The sequence below is a fragment of the Plecotus auritus genome (assembly GCF_963455305.1).
Source record: "Plecotus auritus genome assembly, chromosome: X".
In the NCBI taxonomy this organism is placed as follows: domain Eukaryota; kingdom Metazoa; phylum Chordata; class Mammalia; order Chiroptera; family Vespertilionidae; genus Plecotus; species Plecotus auritus.
The window spans coordinates 55,275,440-55,297,649 of record NC_137784.1 but is presented as its reverse complement, the minus strand read 5'-3'; the positions used below and the strand labels follow the sequence as shown (position 1 = coordinate 55,297,649).

Below are 22,210 nucleotides of genomic sequence, written 5' to 3'. Positions count from 1 at the left end.
CTCAGCTTGTCCCTGGGACTGGAGAATGGTCAGCATTCCTGAGAAAAACTCCTGGGGGTGGGGGGAGGTCAGGGTCCAGGTGCAGCAACCAAATCAAAGCGTGTCCTGTCCTTGGTCTGTTCTCAGTATGTATTTCTTTTCTGAGTAATGGGACTATCAAGGCATCTTATCTTTTTACAGCCTTATTTCACCCTCCAGTTTCCCAGGGTCTGTAATGAAACTTCTTATCTATAGTTAGTAAGGTGAAGAATCATTAAACAACTGTGGCTCTATTCTTATTACATGCCCTTCCCCACGATCAATTTCTGGATTCTCAATTCTATTCCATTAGTCTATATTACTATACTTAGGACAGTACCACACTGTTGTGGGGTTTTTTGTTTGTTTTGTTTTTTTTGACAATGCAATTTTGCTGGTCACAATTGCAAAAATGAAAACAATTAGTTAAAAAATAAATTATCTGGCAGAAGTAATAGTACAGATTTACTTAGTGTCTCAAACATTTTTTGTGTTATAATATGGTAATGCAGTTCAAAATAGCAACTTTCAACTTATCTATAAAAACTCAAACATAGCATCAACTCTTAACATCAGTGAAGCTATCTTTTTAGGGACCAGCGATAATATGATCCTTTTGGAAAAATCTACAAAAACAAATAAATTATAACCATTTGTTTTGCTATTTTTTATGGTAGAAAAATAAAAATTATTACAATTAAATAAAACCTGTTAAGTCAAGTGTCATTTCTCTTTATACTACATATGAAACTGCATCCTAGTCATTCTCTGTCACTTTCTTCTGCCTTATTGAGCACCACACTGTTTTGATTACTGTTGTTTTGTAGTGAGTTTTTTAAAATATATTTTTACTGATTTCAAAAAGGAAGGAAGAGAAAGAGGTGGAAACATCAATGATGAGAGAAATCATTGATCAGCTGCTTCCTGCACGCTCCCTACTGGGGATCAAGCCCGCAATCCAGGCATGTGCCCTGACTGGGAATCGAACTGTGACCTCCTGGCTCATAGGTCAACATTCAACCACTGAGCAACACCGCCTGTGCTTGTAGTGAGTTTTTTGAAGTAGGGAAGTGTGAGCCCTCTAACTTTGTTTTTTTTTTTTTTTTTTAAGATTTTGGCGTTTTGGGGCACCTTACAATTATATATGAATTTAAGATTTGGCTCTTCTCCCTGGCCATGTGGCTCAGCAGTTACAGCCTCATAGCCCCCTCCCCCTTATACCAAAGAGTAGGTGTTCGATTCCCGGTCAAAGGCACATCCCTGGGTTGCAGGTTAGATCTCTGACCCTGGTTGGAGGTCAAGCAGGAGGCAATATCGATGTGTCTCTCTCATATCGATGTGTCTCTCTCATATCGATTTCTCTCTCTCTCTCTCTCTCTCTCTCTCTCTCTCTCTCTCTCTCTCTCTCTCTCTCTCTCTCTCTCTCTTTCTCCTTCTCCTTGCTGTGTCCCCTCCCTCCCTCCCTTCCACTCTCTCTAAAAAGCAATGGGAAAAATATCCTTGGGTGATGATTAAAAAAAAAAGACTTGGCTTTTCTATTTATGTAAAAAGGCACTTGGATTTGGGGTAGGTATTGCTTAGGGTAGTATTGATATACTAACAATATTAAGTCTTCCAATCTATGAACATGGGGTAGCTTAGCTCTTCTTTAATTTATTTCATCGATATTTTATAATTATCAATGTACAAATCTTTCACCTCCTTGGCTAAAGTTATTCCTAGGTATTTTCTTCTTTAGGATGCTATTGAAAATGTAATTTTTTAAAACTTCTTTTTTTCATTGTTCTTTGCCATTGAATGAAACACACTGATTTTGCATGTTGATCTTATAACCTGCAACTTTGCTGAATTCATACCTTTCTTGTGGATTCATTGAGATTTTATATACATATATATGATCATGTCATCTGTGAACAGTGACAGTTTTACTTTCTTTCTAATGTAGATGCCATTTATTTCTTTTTCTTGCCTAATTTCTCTAGCTTGAACTTTCAGTACAATGTTGAATGCATCAGTAAAAACAGGCATCCTTTTCTTGTTCCTGCTTTTGGGGAAAAAGCTTTCAGTCTTTCACCATTGATTATGTTACCTGTGAGTTTTTGTAAATGTCCTGAACTCCTTTCTAGTCCTAGCTGAGTGTGTTTTTCTTTATCATGAAAAAAAATTGGGTTTTATCAAATGACTTTTCTGCATCAATTGAAATGATCAAGTGTTTCTTTTTCCTTTGTTTTATTAGTGTGGTATAGTAAAGTGATTGATTTGCTTTTGTTGAACCAACCTTACATTCTTAGGATAAATCCCACTTGGTCACAGTGTATGATATTTTTTATTAATTGATTTTTAAAATTAAATTTATTGGGTTGACATTGGATAATAAAATTACACCTATGTTTAACATGTTATAGGATTTGGTTTACTAGTATTTTGTTACAGAGTTTTGGATCATTATTCATATAGTATATTGTTTTATAACTTTCTTTTCTCATGATGTCTTAACTTGGCTTTCACTAGCTACCAGAGTAATGCTAAGCTTCATAGAATGCATTGGGAAATGTTCCCTCTTCTTCAAATTTTTAGAAGAGTTTGAGAAGGGTTGGCGTTAGTTCTTCTTTAAATGTTTGGTAGAATTCACTCATATGGTCCTGGACTTTTGTTTATTGGAAGGTTTTTGGTAACTAATTATCTTTATTTGTTTTAGGTCTCTTGAGATTTTCTGTTAAGTCAGTTTAAATGATTTGTGTGCTAGGAATTTGTCATCTCTAGGAAGTCTAATTTATTAGGATACACAATAGTTCATAGTAATCTCTTATAATCTTATTTCTGTAAAGTTAGTACTGATGTCAGTTCTTTTGTTTAGGATTCTGGTAATGACTCTTATTTCTTTTATTGGGTCAGTCTAGGTAAAGATTTGTCAGTTTTGTTCATCTCTTCAAATAACCAACTCTTGGTTTCATTGATTCCCTCTGTTCTTTTTCTATTCTCTATTTCTTTTCTTTTTCTTTCTTTCTTTTTTTTCTCTTATCTTTATTATTTCGTTTCTTCTGGTAGTTTTGAGTTTAGGTTGCTCTCTTTTTTTAGTTACTCATGGTTTAAATTTAGGTTATTGCTTTGAAACCTTTCTTCTTTTTTTAATGTAGGTATTTACAGGTATACATTTTCCTCTAAATACTGCCTTCATTGTATCCCATAAGTTTTTACATGTTGTATTATTGTTTTTATTCATCTCTGTGTATTTCCTATCTCTTGTGATTTTTTTTTTCTTTAACCCACTGGTTGTTTAAGAGTGTATTGTTTGATTTCCATATTTGTCATTCTTCCAGTTTTCTTTTTGTTACAGATTTCTCACTTCATTGTGGTCAGGGAATATATTTTTAGTCTTATTAAATTTATTGAGACTTGTTTTGTAGCCAAACATATGGCCTATACTAGAGACTATTTCATGAACTTGAGAAGAATGTGTATTCTGCAATTGTTGGGTGGGGTATTCTATATATGTCTGTTAAATCTAGTTGATTTATAGTATTGATCACATTCTCTATTTCCTTTCTGATCCTCTATATATTCTTTCCATTATTGAAAGTGGTTCATAAGGGTCATGATTAGTGTTTCTCTTGAGGTAAAAATATACCTATGGACAGTAAAGATAGGTAAAATCTCCAGGAATTACCCATAAGGATATAATTTTTGAAAATTTTTATAGTAATATTTTACCTATAAAATTTAACATAGGAAAGCTGAGCATCTCTTCTGATTTTGCAAATCTACTCATGCAACAGTCACAATAGTAACCTATCAGATGAACCTAATTACTTCTTACATTTCTCTATGAGGAAAAAGAATAAATCTTTGCAGTTTTCCTGGGACCCTTTTATAAATCTCAAAGATAGTTTTAAGTTTAAGAGCTATCCCAAAGACTTATTTTATATCTTCTATATTTGGGATATGACTTTTTGGAAGGCAAATTCAAAGATTTGTTAGAGGTTATTCGCTTTTCGGGGCACTTGGTTTAAATTTGATCATGGGTGCCTGAGAAACAATATTAGTTGGTTACCTATCTAAGCAAAATGACAATAAAACATTTAAAAATAAGCATAGGAGGTAACACAATTGTAAAGAACTTTATTTTATTGAATTTATTGGGGTTACATTGGTTAATAAAATTATATATGTTTCAAGTGTACAATTCTATAATACATATCTGCATATTGTATTGTGTGTTTACCATCCTAAGTCTAGTCTCCTACTGTCACCATTCATCCCGTTTACCCTCTTCTTTTTTTTATTTTATTTTTTTTAAATAAATCTTTATTGTTCAGATTATTACAGGTGTTCCTCTTTTTTCCCCCCATAGCTTCCCTCCACCTGATTCCCCACCCCACCGCATGCCCTTACCGCCCCCCCCCCCCCGCCACTGTCTTCATCCATAGGTGTAAGCTTTTTGTCCAATCTCTTCCCGCACGCCTCACACCCCCTCCCCCCTGAGAATTGTCAGTCCACTCCCTTTCTATGTCCCTGATTCTATTATATTCACCAGTCCATTCTGTTCTTCAGATTTTTTATTCACTTGATTTTTAGGTTCACTTGTTGGTAGGTATGTATTTGATGTCACTTTGTTGTTCATAATTTTTATCTTTACCTTTTTCTTCTTCTTCCTCTTCTTAAAGAATATCCTTCAGCATTTCATATAATCCTGGTTTGGTGGTGATGAACTCCTTTAGCTTTTTCTTGTCTGTGAAGCTCTTTATCTGACCTTCAACTCTGAATGATAGCTTTGCTGGGTAGAGTAATCTTGGTTGTAGGTTCTTGCTGTTCATCACTTTGAATATTTCTTGCCACTCCCTTCTGGCCTGCATAGTTTCTGCCGAGAAATCAGCTGACAGTCGTATGGGTGCTCCCCTGTAGGTAACTAACCGTTTTTCTCTTGCTGCTTTTAAGATTCTCTCTTTGTCTTTTGCCCTTGGCATTTTAATTATGATGTGTCTTGGTGTGGTCCTCTTTGGATTCCTCTTGTATGGGGTTCTGTGTGCTTCCTGAACTTGTAAGTCTATTTCTTTCACCAGGTAGGGAAAGTTTTCTGTCATTATTTCTTCTAATAGGTTTTCAATATTTTGCTCTCTCTCTTCTTCTGGCACCCCAAAAATTCGGATGTTGGTACGCTTAAAGTTGTCCCAGAGGCTCCTTACACTATCTTCATATTTTTGGATTTTTTCTTTTTGTTTTTCTGGTTGGGTGTTTTTTGTTTCCTCATATTTCAGATCTTTGGTTTGCTTCTTGGGGTACGTTGATCTACAGTTGAGTTTCTGTATATTCTTTATTTCAGACAGTGTATGCTTAATTTCTGACTGGTCCTTTTCCATTTTTTTGGTATTCTCATTAAGATCCTTAAAGGTCTCACTAAGTTCCTCAGCGGTTTTTAGAAGATTCTTGAGTAACCTTATAAATGTGGTTCTGAACTCTATGTCGTCCAGTAGTTTGCTTTCTTCCATTTCTCTCATTCGTGACATGTTTCTTGGTCTCCGCATTTTGCTGCTTCCTTGTGTTGATGGAGTGGCTTTGTGTGGTAGGTGACCTATAGGGGCCAGTAACTCAGCCTCCCCAATCATTTGAGGTGGACGCCTTTGGTACACCCCTTTGTGGGCTGAGTGCAAAGTCTTGGTGTAGTTAAGCCTTGATTGCTGTTGGTACACTGGGAGGAATTGACCTCCAGGCCAATTGGCTGTGAGGACCCGCTGTGTCTATAATGGAAGAACTGCTGCGCTGGAGACACGCTTATGGTGCAGGACTTGTTTTAGTGGGGCTTTGGTGCTCACTGAGTCTGCCTCTTGAATGTGTCACTTATGGATGTGAGGAGTTGAAATCTGGTGTCTCACTCTGACCACTAGGTACACTGGCTTCTGGATCTCCAATGGGGTGCAGGTCAGCTACTGTCTGAGGCCACCCAGCAGGCGCTACAGCGAGAACTACAGTTTTCTCCTCTTTGCTTGGGGTTTGGAGGTTTTGGAGCTGTCTGACCAGGGCTGCAAGTTTGCTAGGTTAAGCTGCAATAGGGCAGACCATTCATATGCTAAAGCCGCTGCTTGGAGCTTGGGTGGGTTTGTAGGTTGTGCGGGGCGGGGTCTCAGGGCGTCACTAGGCTAGGGCGTGGCAAACAGCGATGGCTGCCAGTAAGCCTGCTCTGAGTCTCTGACCCTGTCCCCGCGTCCTGCGCCCCAGCACAGTAAACAATTATTCCTGCGCGCAGCCCTGCAAGCAAGCCTCCCTCACTTTCCGATCCCATGGCAGACAGTCCAGCTTCTCCCTGTAGGAGTTTGGGTCCCCCGCGTCTCCCCAGAAACTGGAGTTCGGAGTAATCGGGAGCTTATCTCCCTTCGGGTTGAAAACAGCAGTGCTCCAGATTCGCACATCTCTGTACCTCAGCTTTTCAGCGCTTGTGCACCCCTCAATGCTGATTGCTCTTTCCTTCTAGTTGTAGAACTTCCACTCAGCCAGCTTTCCCGTGGTTCTGGGTGATAGACGTTTTGTCTTTTAGTTGTAGTTTTGAAATTGTTGTGCGAGGCAGCAGTTTAGGTGTTTACCTATGCCGCCATCTTGGATCCTCTCTGTTTACCCTCTTCTATCTCTCCCTTTTCCCTCTGGTAATCACTATACTGTTGTCTGTGTCTAAAGAACTTTAGTTCTTTTATAAATGAGGAAATTCTTTGTGTTTTATTTGTTTGCCATTAAATAACCAAGAGTAAAACATTCAATGAAGACAACATAAGGAGCAGAAAATTGTTCTGGTAAAACACAGAATTTGCTATCTATGCAAATGACATATAAGGTAAAGAATAGCCTTTCATATTGTAAGTAAAGGCATTAATCAGTAAACTAAGGAAGCAAGCCTATGAAAATCAAGATAACTTTGCCACATTTTAATACATTACAGAGCTTTCTTTCAGATTCAGGTTTAAACTAGGGCAAATAAAATTTATTTTCCAAATTTGTCCTTCATTATGCTATTTTATATTCTTGAACCAACTGACAACCTTTTGTGGGATCTGCCAGGTCAAAACTATTGTCATAATAATGCTAAGATATGTAGCTTTCCTGAGGCTATATGATGTGTGATATTGTAATAGACTGAATGCAGAAACAGATATGAGAATCTAACTATTTCTATTAAGTCAGGCACTAAGGAGCTTTTCAAAAATGTGAAACAATTTCTCATTAACTTTAAAAATATTTTTTAAATTGACATCATGCAGTGGGTTCATCTCAAATTAATTCCATTAGTCAGTATGTTTAAATTTTCTGTTTTAATTGCTAATATGGTAAATATTGATAGTTATTACCCACCTATGAAAAATCTCTTTGGAAGTCCTTGATAATTTTTTCAGAGTACAAAGGGGTTCTGAGAACAGAAAGTTTGAGAACCACTGCTTTAGGAATAAACTATATTTTCTTTTGAAAACAAAAGCACATATCCATTTGTCACTATTGCTCATAATATACTCTCAACCACTTGTTTTAATTGTAACTTTTAACCAAAATAATTTATATTTCAAAGAGAAAACGGGTATAATTGAAAACCACATTCACCCACAAACATTATAGCAGACTAGCAGACTGCTAGTCTGCTATAATGTTTGTGGGTGAACACACATAGCACAGCTTTCTATGGCCAAACTCATCCTTTAAAGAGGAAAATGAGCAAAGTTATTAACATGACCCAAAGTTATTGCCTCTCTATAGCAACATAATAATAAGAAGAAATAGTATATGAACTTAAACTATGCTTAGTAATGTTTGAATGTTTTATTTTACTCAAAAGTTATCTTGGTATCCAGTACTTAACCTTTAATTTACTCAATTTAATATCAAATATTTTAATCAAATATTTAAAAATCATTTTAAATCTAACATAGGGACTGCTGAAATAAAGTTTGCCATGACAATGATTTAATTTTAGTTGAACACAATTTACATCCTATATAATAAAAGCCTAATATGCTAAGTGTCCAACCTGTTGATCTTTCAAACTGTCGTTATGATGTGCACTGACCACCAGGGGGCAGACGCTCCAAACAGTAGGTTAGCTTGCTGCTGGAATCCGGCCTATCGGGACTGGGCTAGATGGGCCAGACACACCCTGGAGCCCTCCTGCAGTCCCACCCTAGCCCAGATAGTGCACTGGGTCTCTAGTTTTTTATAATATTAGATATTATATGTAAGTAATATATAACATTATTTAATCAGTAAACCTGTATACTTTTAGGAAAAACAGGCCAAAGTAAAATAAAATGTATGCTTATTTTATACTTTATACAAATAAATCACCAAAAACCACAAAGCTCTTTCTTTTAAATCAAAATTAAGATAATTTCATTTGCAAAGATTTACTTTAACTTTGTATTCTTAAAATTTTTCTGAATTAGCACAAATTTTTAATAAGAATACTTTTAGTTTATCACATGTAAAGTATTAGAAGTTAAGCTTCCTTTTTATGGGAATTTTAAGAATATTTGTATGTAAGGGCTTATTTATGTCTATAAGTCAATGAGAGCAGAGTTCCTTTAATTTAGACTTTATAATCTAATTTATGAATATCTTCCACAGATAGGAAAATATTCACACTCACACAATGGGAGCTCCACGCCTTTTCAATTATTGACACACCAAGACACAGACATATAGAGATCTTTGAATTCAAATATGCAACTTCAGCTACAGGTCAAGAGTAAACACAGACTCACCAGTCCAGATATCAGAGTGCTGTTGTCCTTCCCAGCGAGCATGAAATAATTGATTGATTTGAGCTCAAAATGTACAACTACAACAACAAAAAAGACTAACAAATAAAAATGCCTGTTGTTTCTTTTTTTTTTTGAACCTGAGATATGTGACTTTCATTTATTTATTTATTTATTGTTTAAAGTATTACAAATCGTAGTACATATATCTCCTATTTTTTCCCCATTGACCTTCCCCCTGTCGCATGCCTCATCCCACCCCCACCGCCCAATGTCTTGTGTCCATTGGTTGTGCTTATATGCATACATACAAGTCCTTCAGTTGATCTCTTTCCCCTGCTCTCCAACACTCCCCAGCCTTCCTGCTGTAATTTGACAGTCTGTTCGATGCTTTACTGCCTCTGTTTCTATCTTTTTGTTTATCAGGTTATAATGTTCTTTATTTTCCATAAATGAGTGAGATCATGTGGTATTTTTCTTTCATTGCCTGGCTTATTTCACTTAACATAATGCTCTCCAGTTCCATCCATGCTACTGCAAATGGTAAAAATTCCTTCTTTTTTATAGCAGCATAGTATTCCATTGTGTAGATGTACCATGGTTTTCTAATCCACTCATCTGCTGATGGGCATTTAGGCTGTTTCCAACTCTTAGCTATGGTTAAATGTGCTGCTTTGAACATAGGGGTGCATATATCCTTTCTGATTGGTGTTTCTAGTTTCTTGGGATATATTCCTAGAAGTGGGATTACTGGGTCAAACAGGGTTCCATTTTTAGTTTTTTTGAGGAAACTCCATACTGTTCTCCACAGTGGCTGCACCAGTCTGCATTCCCACCAGCAGTGCACGAGGGTTCCTTTTTCTCCGCATCCTCGCCAGCACTTGTCGTTTGATGATTTGTTGACGGTTGCCATTCTGACAGGTGTGAGATGGTACCACATTGTCATTTTGATTTGCATCTCTCAGATAATTAGTGACTTTGAGCAGGTTTTCATATGTCTCTTGGCCTTCGTTCTGTCTTCTTTTGAAAAGTATCTATTTAGGTCCATTGCCCATTTTTTGTATTAAATCATTTACCTTCCTTTTGTTAAGTTGTATGACTTCCCTGTAGATGTTGGAGATTAAACCTTTATTAGTTTAATATTAGTTATTAGTGATAACATTTGCAAATATGTTCTCCCATACAGTGGGCTTTCTTGTTGTTTTGTTGATGGTTTCTTTTGCTATGCAAAAGCTTTTTATTTTGATATAGTCCAATTTGCTTATTTTCTCTTTAGTTTCCATTGCCCAAGGAGCGGTATTGGTGAAGAAATTGCTTCGGCATATGTCTGAGATTTTGCTACCTTTGGATTCCTCTAGTATTTTTATAGTTTTCTGTCTTATGTTTAAGTCCTTTATCCATTTTGAGTTTATTTTTGTGTATGGTGTAAGTTGGTGGTCTAGTTTCATTTTTTTTTTGCATGAATCTGTGCCAGTTTTCCCAACACCATTTTTTTGAAGAGACTGTCTTGACTCCATTGTATGTTCATGCCTTCTTTGTCAAATATTAATTGAGCATAGTGGTTTGGGTTGATATCTGGGTTCTCTATTCTATTCCATTGGTCTATATGTCTGTTCTTGTGCCAGTACCAGGCTGTTTTGAGAACAGTGACTTTGTAATACAGCTTGAAATCTGGTATTGAGATCCCACCTACTTTGTTCTTCATTCTCAGGATTGCTGTGGCTATTCGGGGTCTTTTTTTTTTTTTATTCCAGATGAATTTTTGGAGAGTTCTTTCTAGGTCTGTGAAATATGCCGTTGGTATTTTAATAGGGAGTGCATTGAATCTATAGATTGCTTTGGGTAGTATGGGCATTTTAATAATGTTGATTCTACCAATCCATGAACATGGTATGTTATTCTATCTCTTTACATCTTCCTGTTTTTGTTTTTTTTCAGTTTCCTGTAGTTTTCCGCGTATAGGTCTTTTACCTTCTTAGTTAAGTTTATTCCTAGGTATCTTAATTTTTTTTGGTGCGATGGTAAATGGGATTGCTTTTTTAGTCTCTCTTTCTGTAAGTTCGCTATTGGTATATAGCAATGCCATAGATTTCTTGGCTTTAATTTTGTATCCTGCTACATTGCCGAATTCATTTATTAAGTCTAATAGTTTTTTGATGGAGTCTTTCGAGTATTTTATGAACATTATTATGTCAACTGCGAATGACAGTTTTACTCTTGTTTTCCAATTTGGATGCCTTTTATTTATTCTTGTGCAATCGCATTGGCCAATACTTCCAGTACTATGTCGAACAGGAGTGGTGAAAGTGGGCATCCCTGTCTTGTTCCTATTCTTAGGGGAAATGGTTTTAGTTTTTGCCCATTGAGTATGATGTTGGCTGTGGGTTTGTCATATATGGCTTTTATTATGTTGAGGTATGATCCTTCTATTCCCACCTTGTTGAGAGTTTTTATCAAAAATGGGTGTTGGATTTTGTCAAATGCTTTTTCTGCATCAATTGATATGACTATGTGATTTTTATCTCTCAATTTGTTTGTGTGATGTATCCTGTTTATTGATTTGCAGATATTGTACCATCTTTGCATCCCTGGGATAAATCCTAATTGGTCATGGTGTATGATCTTTCTGATGTACTGCTGAATCCGATTTGCTAAAATTTTATTGAGGATTTTGGCATCTATGTTCATGAGGAATATTGGCCTATAATTCTTTTTCATTGTGTTATCTTTATCTGGTTTTGGTATTAGGGTGATGCTGGCTTCATAGAAGGAGCTTGGAAGTGTTCCTTCCTCTTGAATTTTTTGGAATAGTCTGAGGAAAACAGATTTTTTTTCTTCCTTGAATGTTTGGTAAAACTCCCCTGTGAAGCCTTCTGGCCCCCGGCTTTTGTTTGCTGGAAGCTTTTTGATGACTGCTTCAATTTCTTCCATAGTTATTGGCCTATTGTGATGTCTAGATTCTTCCTGATTGAGTTTTGGAAGGTGCATTTTTTCTAGGAATATGTCCATTTCCTCCAGGGTGTCCAGTATGTTGTAATAAAGTTGTTCACAGTATTTTTTAACAATCCTTTGTATTTCTGTGGGGTCTGTTGTTATTTCTCCTCTTTCATTTCTGATTTTGTTTATTTGGGTCCTCTCTCTTTGCTTCTTGGTGAGCCTGGCTAGAGGTTCATCAATCTTGTTTATCCTTTCAAAGAACCAGCTCTTGGTTTGTTGATCTTTCGTATTATTATTTTTATTTTTATTTTTTGGTCTCTATGTCGTTTATCTCCTCTCTGATCTTTATTATTTCCTTCCTTCTGCTTACACTGGGTTTTTCTTGTTGCTCTCTTTCTAAATCTTTGAGTTGTAGGGTTAGGTAATTTATTACCATTGTTTCTTGTTTCTTGCAGTAGGCTTGTAGAGCTATGAACTTCCCTCTCAAGACTGCTTTCGCTGTGTCCCATAGATTTTGGATTGTTGTGTTTTCATTGTCATTTGTTGCCAAGATGTTTTTTATTTCTTCTTTGATCTCTCTGGTAACCCAGTCATGGTTTAATAGCATGCTGTTTAGTCTCCAGGTGTTTGATTTTTTTGGATTGTTTTTATTTAGTTGATTTCCAGTTTTATGCCACTGTGATATGAGATGTTTGATATGATTTCTATCTTCTTGAATTTGAAGAGACTTTGCCTGTGACCCAACATATGGTCTATCTTTTAAAATGACCCATGTGCACTTGAGAAGAATGTATATTCTGTGCCTTGTGGTGAAATTTTCTGAAGATGTCTATTAATTCCATCTGGTTTTAGTGAGTTATTTAGGATTGATGTTTCTTTGCTGACTTTTTGTTTAGAAGATTTGTCCAGTGGTGATAGTGGGGTATTAAAGTCCCCTACTATGTTTGTATTGCTGTTAATGTCTCCCTTGATATCCTCCCGGAGTTTTTTTATGTATTTGGGTGCTCCTGTGTTCAGTGCGTATATGTTTACAAATGTTATTTCTTCTTGTTGGATTGCTCCCTTTAGTATTATGAAGTGTCCTTCCTTATCTCTTGTTATTTCCTTCACTTTGAGATCTAATTTGTCAGATATAAGTATTGCTACTCCAGCTTTTTTTTTCCATTTCCATTCACCTGAAAAACCTTTTTCCATCCCTTCACCCTCAGTCTGTGTGTTTGTCTTTTTTTCTGAGGTGGGTTTCCTGTAGACAGCAGATATATGGGTCGTGTTTTCTTATCCAATCCGTTACCCTATGTCTTTTTATTGGGGCATTTAATTAATTTACATTTAAAGTTATTATTGATAGGTACTTGTTTGTTGCCATTTTTATTCTTTACCCCTGTGTCCCTTCTTCGCTTCCTATTTCTTCTTTTTAAAGCAGACCCTTTAGCATTTCTTGCATTGCTGATTTGGTGTTAATAAAGTCCCTTAGTCCTTTTTTGTCTGTGAAGCTCCTGATTTTCCCCTCAGTTTTGATTGATAACTTTGCTGGGTATAGTATTCTTGGATTCAGACCCTTCCTTTGCATGGAATTATATATTTCATTCCATTCCCTTCTTGCCTTATGTGTTTCTGTTGAGAAATCAGTCGCTAGTCTGATGGGAGATCCTTTGTAGGACTCTGTCTCTAACTTTCTGTCTTTCTCTGGCCACTTTTTAAGAATCTTGCTTTGTCGTTGGTGTTTGCCAATTTAATTATAATGTGCCTTGGCATCGGTCCTTTGGGGTTCATTTTGTTTGGGACTCTGTGAGCTTCTTGGATTTGTGTGCGTTTTTTCTTCCCTATACAGGGAAGTTTTCTGTCATTATTTCTTCAAACAGGTTTTCTATTCCTTGCTCAGTTTCATCTTCTTCTGGCACCCCTCTTATGTGGATGTTGTTTTGTTTCATGTTGTCCCAAAGTTCCCTTAGGTTCTCCTCCTGCTTTTTAATTTTTTTTTTCTAGAAGCTGCTCTACTTGGGTATTTTTTCCTACCTTGTCTTCTAACTCACTGATGCAGTCCTCTGCTTCTTCTAGTCTACTGTTGATGCTTTCTCTAGAGTTCTTTATAGCAGCGATGTCATTTTTCATTTCTTCTTGGTTCTTCTTCATTTCCTCTTGGTTCTTACATGTATTGTTGAATTTTTCTTCCATTCTTTTCATCCACCTTATGACCATTTCTCTGATTTATTTCTCTGACAGGTTGGTTGCCTCCATTTCGTTTACTTCCTTTTCTGTTGATGCCTGCTTTTCTTTCATATGTGGGCTGTTTATTTGTCTCCCCATGATCTCTCCTATCCGGGTGTCTGGTTATGTAGTTCTCTCTCCTTTCCGTGAGAGGGTGCAGAGCTTCTCCAAATCCGCATGTTCACTCTGCTTGGAGACTGGTGTTCTGGGGTTTGCAGCTGTTTGCTGGGTGCCGTTGTTGTAGATTCCTGGGATTTTCAGGCTTCCGATAACAGCCTCTCTCCCCTTCAAGAAGGCGCAGTCTCCGCGTCAGAGCTGTTAGCTCCGGGAGGGATCCCAGCAGCAGTGGAGGCTGCCCGTTCATGGGAACCCCATCCCGCAATCCCCCACAGTCCCTTGGAGTATAGCTGTCCCTCAACTCACAAACAAACACTCCCTGTGCCGCCACACACTCTCGCTTCGTTCTCTCACTTATGCACTGTCTTGCAGTCTGCCTTCCCGTTGGCAGCCATCTTTCCCTCTGTTGTTTCTTTTTAGAAAATATATATTTTTATGGATTTCAGAGAGGGAGAGGGAGAGAGACATAGAAACATCAATGATGAGAGAGAATCTTTGATCAGTTGCTTAGTGCACCCCCCTACTGGGGGTCGAACCCACAACCTGGGCATGCGCCCTGACCAGAATCGAACCGTGACCTCCTGCTTCATAAGTCGACACTCAACCACTAAGCCACACCAGCCAGGCTGTCTGTTGTTTCTTATCCAACTAGATACTAGGTAAGCCATTAATGCATTTAGAGAGATCACCAAATGGTCATACCATGAAACCACATTCCCATTATTGCTGCAACCAAGGGGGGAATAACTTATTGGCTATACATAAACCAGAAACAAAAACAAAACATAAACTCCATAATAAAGAAAAAAGTGATTCATCAAAGTTCTATTGGCATTTGGGGTTCAATCTGGAAACCAGAAAACATGAGTTTAAGCAGTCCATGAGTTGCAGTTCTCCAGCAATACAATTTACTGGGTTCTATTAAGTGTATCCATTGGAAATTTTGGTTGATAATTTTTTAAAAGATATAACCATGACTCTCATACAAGTATGAAATGACATGTGTCAGATTTTATTTAACGTAAAGATGTTAGAAGCAGTTTCAATTGCTGTTTTGTTTTGCTTGCTTATCTCTTGTTTTCTGTATCCCTTACTGTTTATCAGGTGATATCTTTTCTCTCTTTTGCTATTTCCAATTTTATCTTTATTTCTATGATACTTTTCTATTTTCTTCCCCTTTCTTTATCTGTAAAATTAGTCAAACCCACTGAGACTGAATAGTATTCTGTTATGTGTGTATATATCCCATTTTCTTTATCCATTCATCCATCAGTGGACATTTAGGTTGTTTTCATATCTCGGCTATGTACTGCAATGAACATAGGGGTGCATATATCTCATTGAGATTGATCATATTTAATTTCCTTTTGTCTACCAGCTGTTCCCTGAGTTCTTGAATACCTGCTTTATATTTTTATTTTATAGATTACTTAATATTTTAAAATTCATTCTGACATGTTTGGTCACAGTTTTCATCTGCTTCATGGCAAAATTTCTCTGGAGAGAATTCTCCATCTACCATTCTCTTTTTCTGTTCCTCTCATCCCACTTTCATGTAGGATCTTATACTGTGCTTTTTAAAATAATTTGTCTTTTTTTTTAAGTTTTACTTTGTTGTGGTAAGAACAATTTACATGAGAGCTACCCTCTTAACAAAGTTTTAAGTATATAATACAGTATTGTTTACTACAGGTACAGTTTTGTACAACAGATCTCTGTTTATCTTGTTTAACTTTAATGCTCTGCCCATTGATTAGCAACTCTCCATTTCTCCTTCCTCCAGCTCCTGGCAACCACCACTCCACTCTTTGATTCTGTGAATGTGATAGATCAAATTTTAGATACCTCATATCATGTAGGTGGCTAATAGCATAATGTCCTTATGGTTCATCCATGTTGTCTCATGTTACAGAATTTTCCTTCTTTTTAAAGACTGAATAGTATTCTGTTATGTGTATATATATCCTATTTTCTTTATCCATTCATCCATCAGTGGACATTTAGGTTGTTTTCATTTCTCGGCTATGTACTGCAATGAACATAGGGGTGCATATATCTCATCGAGATTCTAACTTCAATTCTTTTAGATAAATACTATAAGTGGGATTGCTGGATCATATGGAAGTTCAATTTTAAATTTTTGTTGGAAGTACTATAATGTTTTCTATAGTGGCTGTACCATTTTGCACTCCCATCAATGATATACGAAGGCTCCAGTTTTTCCACTACCTCACCAACACTTGCTATCTTTTGTTTGTTTGATAATAGCCATCCTAACAGGTATGAGATGATATCTCATTGTGGTTTTGATTTGCATTTATATGATGATTAGTGATGTTGAACACCTTTTCACCTATCTGTTGGCCATTTAGCCCATGTGCTATTGAGTTGTGATAGCCAACTCAATTGTGGTACTTTTTCCTCAGACCAATTATTTGCAAGACATTCATGTGGAGAGGATGCAAGTTCCATGGATTGATTTTTGTATTCTGGTCTTGTTAAACTTGTTCATTAGTTTTAATGGTATTTTACTGGATTCCCTATGGATCTATTTACAAAATCACATTGTGTATAAATAGAGATGGTTTCAGTATTTCTTTTCCAGTCTTGATGTCTTTTGTTTCTTGCCTAATTTCTTTAGCTAGAATTTCTAGAACAATGTTGAATAGCAGTGGTAAAAGTAGGCATCCTTGTCTTGTTCTTAATCTTAAAGGGAAAGAATCTAGTATTTCACCATTAAGTATATTGTTAGCTGTGTGTTTTTCAAGTGCCCTTTATCAGGTTGAGGAAGTTCTCTTCCATTCCTGGTTCGTTGTTTTTATTAGGAAAAGATGTTGGATTTTGTCAAATGCTTTCTTGACTATTGAGATCATCATTTAGTTTCTTGATATGATGTATTACATTGATTGATTTGCACTTATTAAAGCAAAGCACAATAAAATGAGGTATACTTGTGGAGTGATAAACTATCTCTATTTGCATGCAGATGGCATGATTGTATGAAGACAATTCCAAAGAATCTATAAGAAGTTACTGGAACTAATAAATGATTTTAGCAAGTTATAGGATACAAGGTCAATATTCAAAAGTTGATTATATATCTGTGTACTAGCAATGAAGTTCAAGAACAGAAAATAACAATCAATAGAGATAAAAGTCAAAATAGTTGTTAACTCTTCTAAGGTGGTATTGACTGGAAAGGAACATGAGTTTTGGAAGTATTCTATATGATAGTGGTTATGTGGATTGAAACATATACAAAAATTCATCAAGCTGTTTAAGATTAATGCACCTCATTCAGTTTATTCTATGTATGCTATACTTCAACACTTTTTAAAAGTTCACTTTAACAGGCTGAATGAAAACTGTCTCACATAGTATGGTATACGCCACCTGATACAAGATTATTCCCATGGTGATACCCAAAAAATATTGTTGACTGACTAAATGGAACAATTTGGAAGCCCTCCTTTGCTTAAAATAAAGCCACAGTTAGTTTGTACAACACTGTATTGTCTGGTTAATTCAGTCATTAAAATGAAACAGGTAAACACTGGATTTGAATTAGATAGCAGTAGGCCTTTTTTTAGGCTGTTTAAGGAATATCATGGCAATAATTTTAGGAAATAGAGGCAATGCTAGTGATTGCAATACAGGGTGCTGAAAGTATTGGTGAGTTTATAGATTTTAAATGTAAAAAATATGTTCACAGAAGCTGGGATAACCTTCAAATTGTAAGTAAAATTAAATTTTCTCAACAAGAAAATCTCCCCAGAAGAGATATTAAGAGAGAATGTTGAAATGTAATCACAGAGAATGTTGCATTTTTGCTTCTTTCTTAGGGGATTTCTCCAATGATCCATGTGAGACATTGCTTCTGCTGTATGAGTTTGAAGTTAAAGCCAAAATGAATGACCCATTACTGGACAGCTTCCTGGAATCAGTGTGGGAACTGCCTAATTTAGAAAGTAAAACATTAGAAATAATTGCAAGTAAGAGCTATATTTATTAGAAGGCTAGTGCCCATTTAAATTCTACTACTTTTTAATTTCTTTTCTCTGTTCTCTCTACATTTCTGCATAGCACTTCACTTTGTTTTTCCTTCTCTAATGGCATTCTTGAAATATTTTGTATTATAATCATTTATGCATTTATCTTTTTCTTTATATAAGACTAGAGGCCTGGTGCACGGATTCGTGCACCAGTGGGGTCCCTCGGCCTGGCCTGCAGGGATCAGGCCAAAATCAACTCTCCAACATCCCCTGAGGGGTCCCGGATTGCAAGAGGGCAGCTCTTGGATGATGCAACCGGAATCGTGCTCCCTCCTCTCTGGTTCCGGGTGCGTCACCTGAGAACCGGAGCTGCCAAGTCACTGCAGCTCGGCAGCTCCTGCGTTGAGCGTCTGCCCCCTGGTGGTCAGTGTGTGTCATAGCTACCAGCCAGTTGCATAGGCTTTTGTATATCCTAATATATAAAAATCCAGGGGCCATCACAACTGAAACAACCAGATGGACAACCGAACAGCAGGCTGCGTGGGGTGACAAGGTCAGCAGGGGGCATTAGTGAGGGACAACCAAACGACTGAACAGCAGACTGTGTGGGGTGACCAGGTTGGCAGGGGGGCAGTTGGGGGCAACCAGGCTGGGGGGTGGGCAGTTAGGGGCGATTAGGCAGGCAGGCAAGTGAGCACTTAGGAGCCAGCGGTCCCAGATTGTGAGAGGGTTGTCCACATGCTGGCAGTCGGACATCCCAGTCAGACATCCCCCAAGGGGTCCAAGATTGGAGAGGGTGCAGGTTGGGCTGAGGGGGACCTCCGCCCATACACCAATTTAATGTACCGGGCCTCTAGTATAGATTATAAGCTCCTTAGGGTCATGAACCATAATTACTTATATTTGTTTTACTAATAAACCCTGGCTAAGTGCATTGCTCACAATAGGTGCTCATATTTATTCTATGTGTGGAATTGAATTCTATAAGTACACAATAGAAGGAGCTCAAACTTAGTTTTGCTCAGCTCGCTAGAAAAGGTAAATCTTCATTAATCAGAGGTGATACAATCAAAGCAATTGATTAAGGTGTACAAAGAAATATTGGTAATATATTTTTTAAATATATTTTATTGATTTCAGAGAAGAAGGGAGAGGAGAGATAGAAACATCAATGATGAGAGAGAATCATTGATTGACTGCCTCCTTCACGCCCCCTACTGGGGATTGAGCTTGCAACCCTAGCATGTGCCCTTGACTGGAATCGAACCAGGGACCCTTCAGTCCATAAGCTGATGCTCTATCCACTGAACCAAAACAGCTAGGGCTATCTGTAATATTTTTTAACACAGTTGCCATTCTCAAATTTCTGGTTGAGCTGTAAGTGGTATTTGGTGGCCCAAAGCCTCTATAGGGATATACTGCAAGAAATGGCCTAATCATCTTCTCTTTTTATTTCTCACCCCCCTCAGGAGCCTGTGTGTGGTTAATAAAAGTATTAGGTAGCCCCAAATGCAAAAGAGTCACATTTGCCTTTCCTTGTCTTGCCAAGACAGAATTCCTAGAGATATGGAGCCGATGGTGTATACTTGTAGACATGTGATGGTTACCACTGCTTGTTGTATAAAGGAACTCCTATTCTAGAGGCCTGGTAAATGCATCTGGAAGTTTTAGGGTCTGTTATCTTGGACACCCACTCTCATGTCTAGTGTTTCCTGTTTTTAGTGTCAGACAAAAACAGTTAATTGTAGTTTAAATCAATTTTTGATTAGTACCCTTTTACTAATCTGCTTTGTTTCCTTCTTAGTGTGCCCCTCCTTGACTCTGGTTTATAAGATTATTGCTTTACCTGTATTATTGTGCAAGGTCAAAGAAACAATAGGCTCTCTGTTGATGTTTGATGAAGAAAAGATATAACCTGGTGATCCTACTATGTTACTCTGCCCAGAAAGTAGAAGCTACCTCTGAAAGCCACCATGGACTCATCGTTTTCTAAAATTAGTTTTTTGTGTTTGTTTGTTTGTTAATCTGTTTCAGGCCAGTTTTGTTAGAGAAAGCACAAATTGTAGTCTGGGATAAAAACTGTGATGGATGAAATTATGGTAGTTACAACCTTTTTTCTTCTCTTCCTATAGTATTAGCAATGGAAATGCCTGCATACTATCCTTCCATTGCTCTAAAGGCCTTGAAAAGGGCTTTATTGCTCCACAAAAGGAAAGAATCATTTGATGTTTGCAAATACAGGTTAGTAATTGTAATTCAACTCTGTATTCAGGCTTCTTGATAGCAAAAAGAGCTATAGTCACTGCTTCATAAGTCATCAATCATACTCAACTGGCCCAAATTAAAAGATGATCAGGGTACTCCTGTAACTCCTGAACTAAAAAAAGTCTTCAGAACAGCTCCATAGTCAGGGTTGTATTTTATATAGATCAATAATTAATTAGGTTTTCCCAACAGTGAAAAGAGGGGGAAAGTTGCTTCTTTGTGTGAGTATGTTTATACTAAAATTACTAAGTACCTTTCTTTATTTCGTTACTAAATATGCCAAATGTAGACAGAGATTAATATAACAACTATGTATTCCCCACCGAAGTTTAATAAATGTTAATATTTTGCTATATTTGTCTCAGATTTTTTTCCTAAATACCTTTCTTTAAGGACCAATTAATGCTGTACCTAATATAACATGTTATTTATTGGAGATTTTGTGGTTTCTATGCCTACTACACATGGGGGAAATTAGAAGTTATGTGATTTTTCTCTGGAAAACATCATTACAGTCTTCCTTTTCTAAGATTTAAGAGACAGTTCTCTTGGAATTATTTCCAATTTAAATCCCCAATTTTCTTGTTTATTTGAGGATGTAACAAGATGCTTTAAAGTGCTTGTAGATTCAACTAATTCGCAAAATACAGTAAACAGCCACAAGTTCTTAATGTAGGAAACTAAAAAAAAGTGAAAGACAACCATAATAAAAGGAAGGGTTGGTCATCCCCTTTTATACCTTCAAAAATCTGTCTTCTGAGGTTGGAGGCCAGATTAAATTGAGGGAAGAACAGATGTGTTTTGAAGCTTAGTCTGGGATAAAATCCAAGATTTTACTTATCTTAGCCATGAAGCCAGTTATTTCTTTTCTTATGGGATGAGTCTTCTCTTTTTGATTTCAGCAACTGTCTGCACAACTTGATTAACCTCTTAGTGCCAGGTGGAGTGCCAAATGCAGAACTCTGTCCCTTGGAAGAAGTTTGGGACTATTTTGAAGATGCGTTGAACCACACTGTAAGTCAAACAGTAATATTAAACTTTCAGCTAACTTTAAAATTTTGAACTGTCTTGTGTATTAGGAATTACATAAAATAATGCTTTCTGTTATAAGTTTTAGGGTAAATAAATTCATATTACAATGTAATTACACACTATAAAATTACCCTGTGTTTATGAAATATAAATAGTTAATGGTAGAAAGTTTTTAATATAAGTATACTATGGATTAGGTCACAATAGCAGAACCACCTAGCATTTTGGGTTATTTTGTATTTTTCAAACTAAGTAGAATTGTTAATCTTTTATCAAGTTGAATAAATTCTCCCCATTCCTTTTTTCTGAGAGTTTCTATCACAAGTTAGTGTTGAATTTTACCACATAATTTTTCTGCCTTAATTGATATAATTGTGTGATTTTTCTTCTTTAATTTGTTAATGTGGTGGATTACATTGACTGATTTTAAATACTGAACCAGTCTTGCATCCTTGGAATAAATCCCATATGGTCATAGTATATAATTCTTTTTACATATTCCTGGATTCTATTTGCCAGTATTTTTGTTAAAGATTTTTCTCCTATATTCATGAGGGATGTCGGTCTATAGTTTTCTTTTTTTTTTCAAATAAATCTTTATTGTTCAGATTACAGATGTTCCTCTTTTTCCCCCCATAGCTCCCCTCCACCCTATTCTACCCCCCCCCCCAGCCCCATGCCCTTACCCCCCACCACTGCCCTCATCCATAGGTATAAGATTTTTGTCCAATCTCTTCCCTAACCCCTCACACTCCTTTCCCTCTGAGAATTCTCAGTCCACTCCCTTTCTATGCCCCTGATTCTATTATATTCACCAGTTTATTCTGTTCATCAGATTTTTTATTCACTTGATTTTTAGATTCACTTGTTGGTAGATATGTATTTGTTGTCACTTTGTTGTTCATAATTTTT

At 36.7% G+C, this 22,210-nt stretch overlaps 1 protein-coding gene across 1 annotated transcript in view; it reads left to right on the top strand.

Moving 5' to 3' along the window:
* TEX11 (testis expressed 11) overlaps positions 1 to 22,210 on the top strand; it is a gene marked incomplete at both ends in the record, with an annotated part of 517,390 nt that overhangs the window by 468,968 nt on the left and 26,212 nt on the right. Inside the window, 3 exons of the mRNA XM_080652805.1 lie at positions 17,852 to 18,001; positions 20,134 to 20,242; positions 21,169 to 21,292. Coding sequence (XP_080508931.1) covers positions 17,852 to 18,001; positions 20,134 to 20,242; positions 21,169 to 21,292 — 383 coding nt within the window. The remainder of the gene's footprint in view (positions 1 to 17,851; positions 18,002 to 20,133; positions 20,243 to 21,168; positions 21,293 to 22,210) is intronic.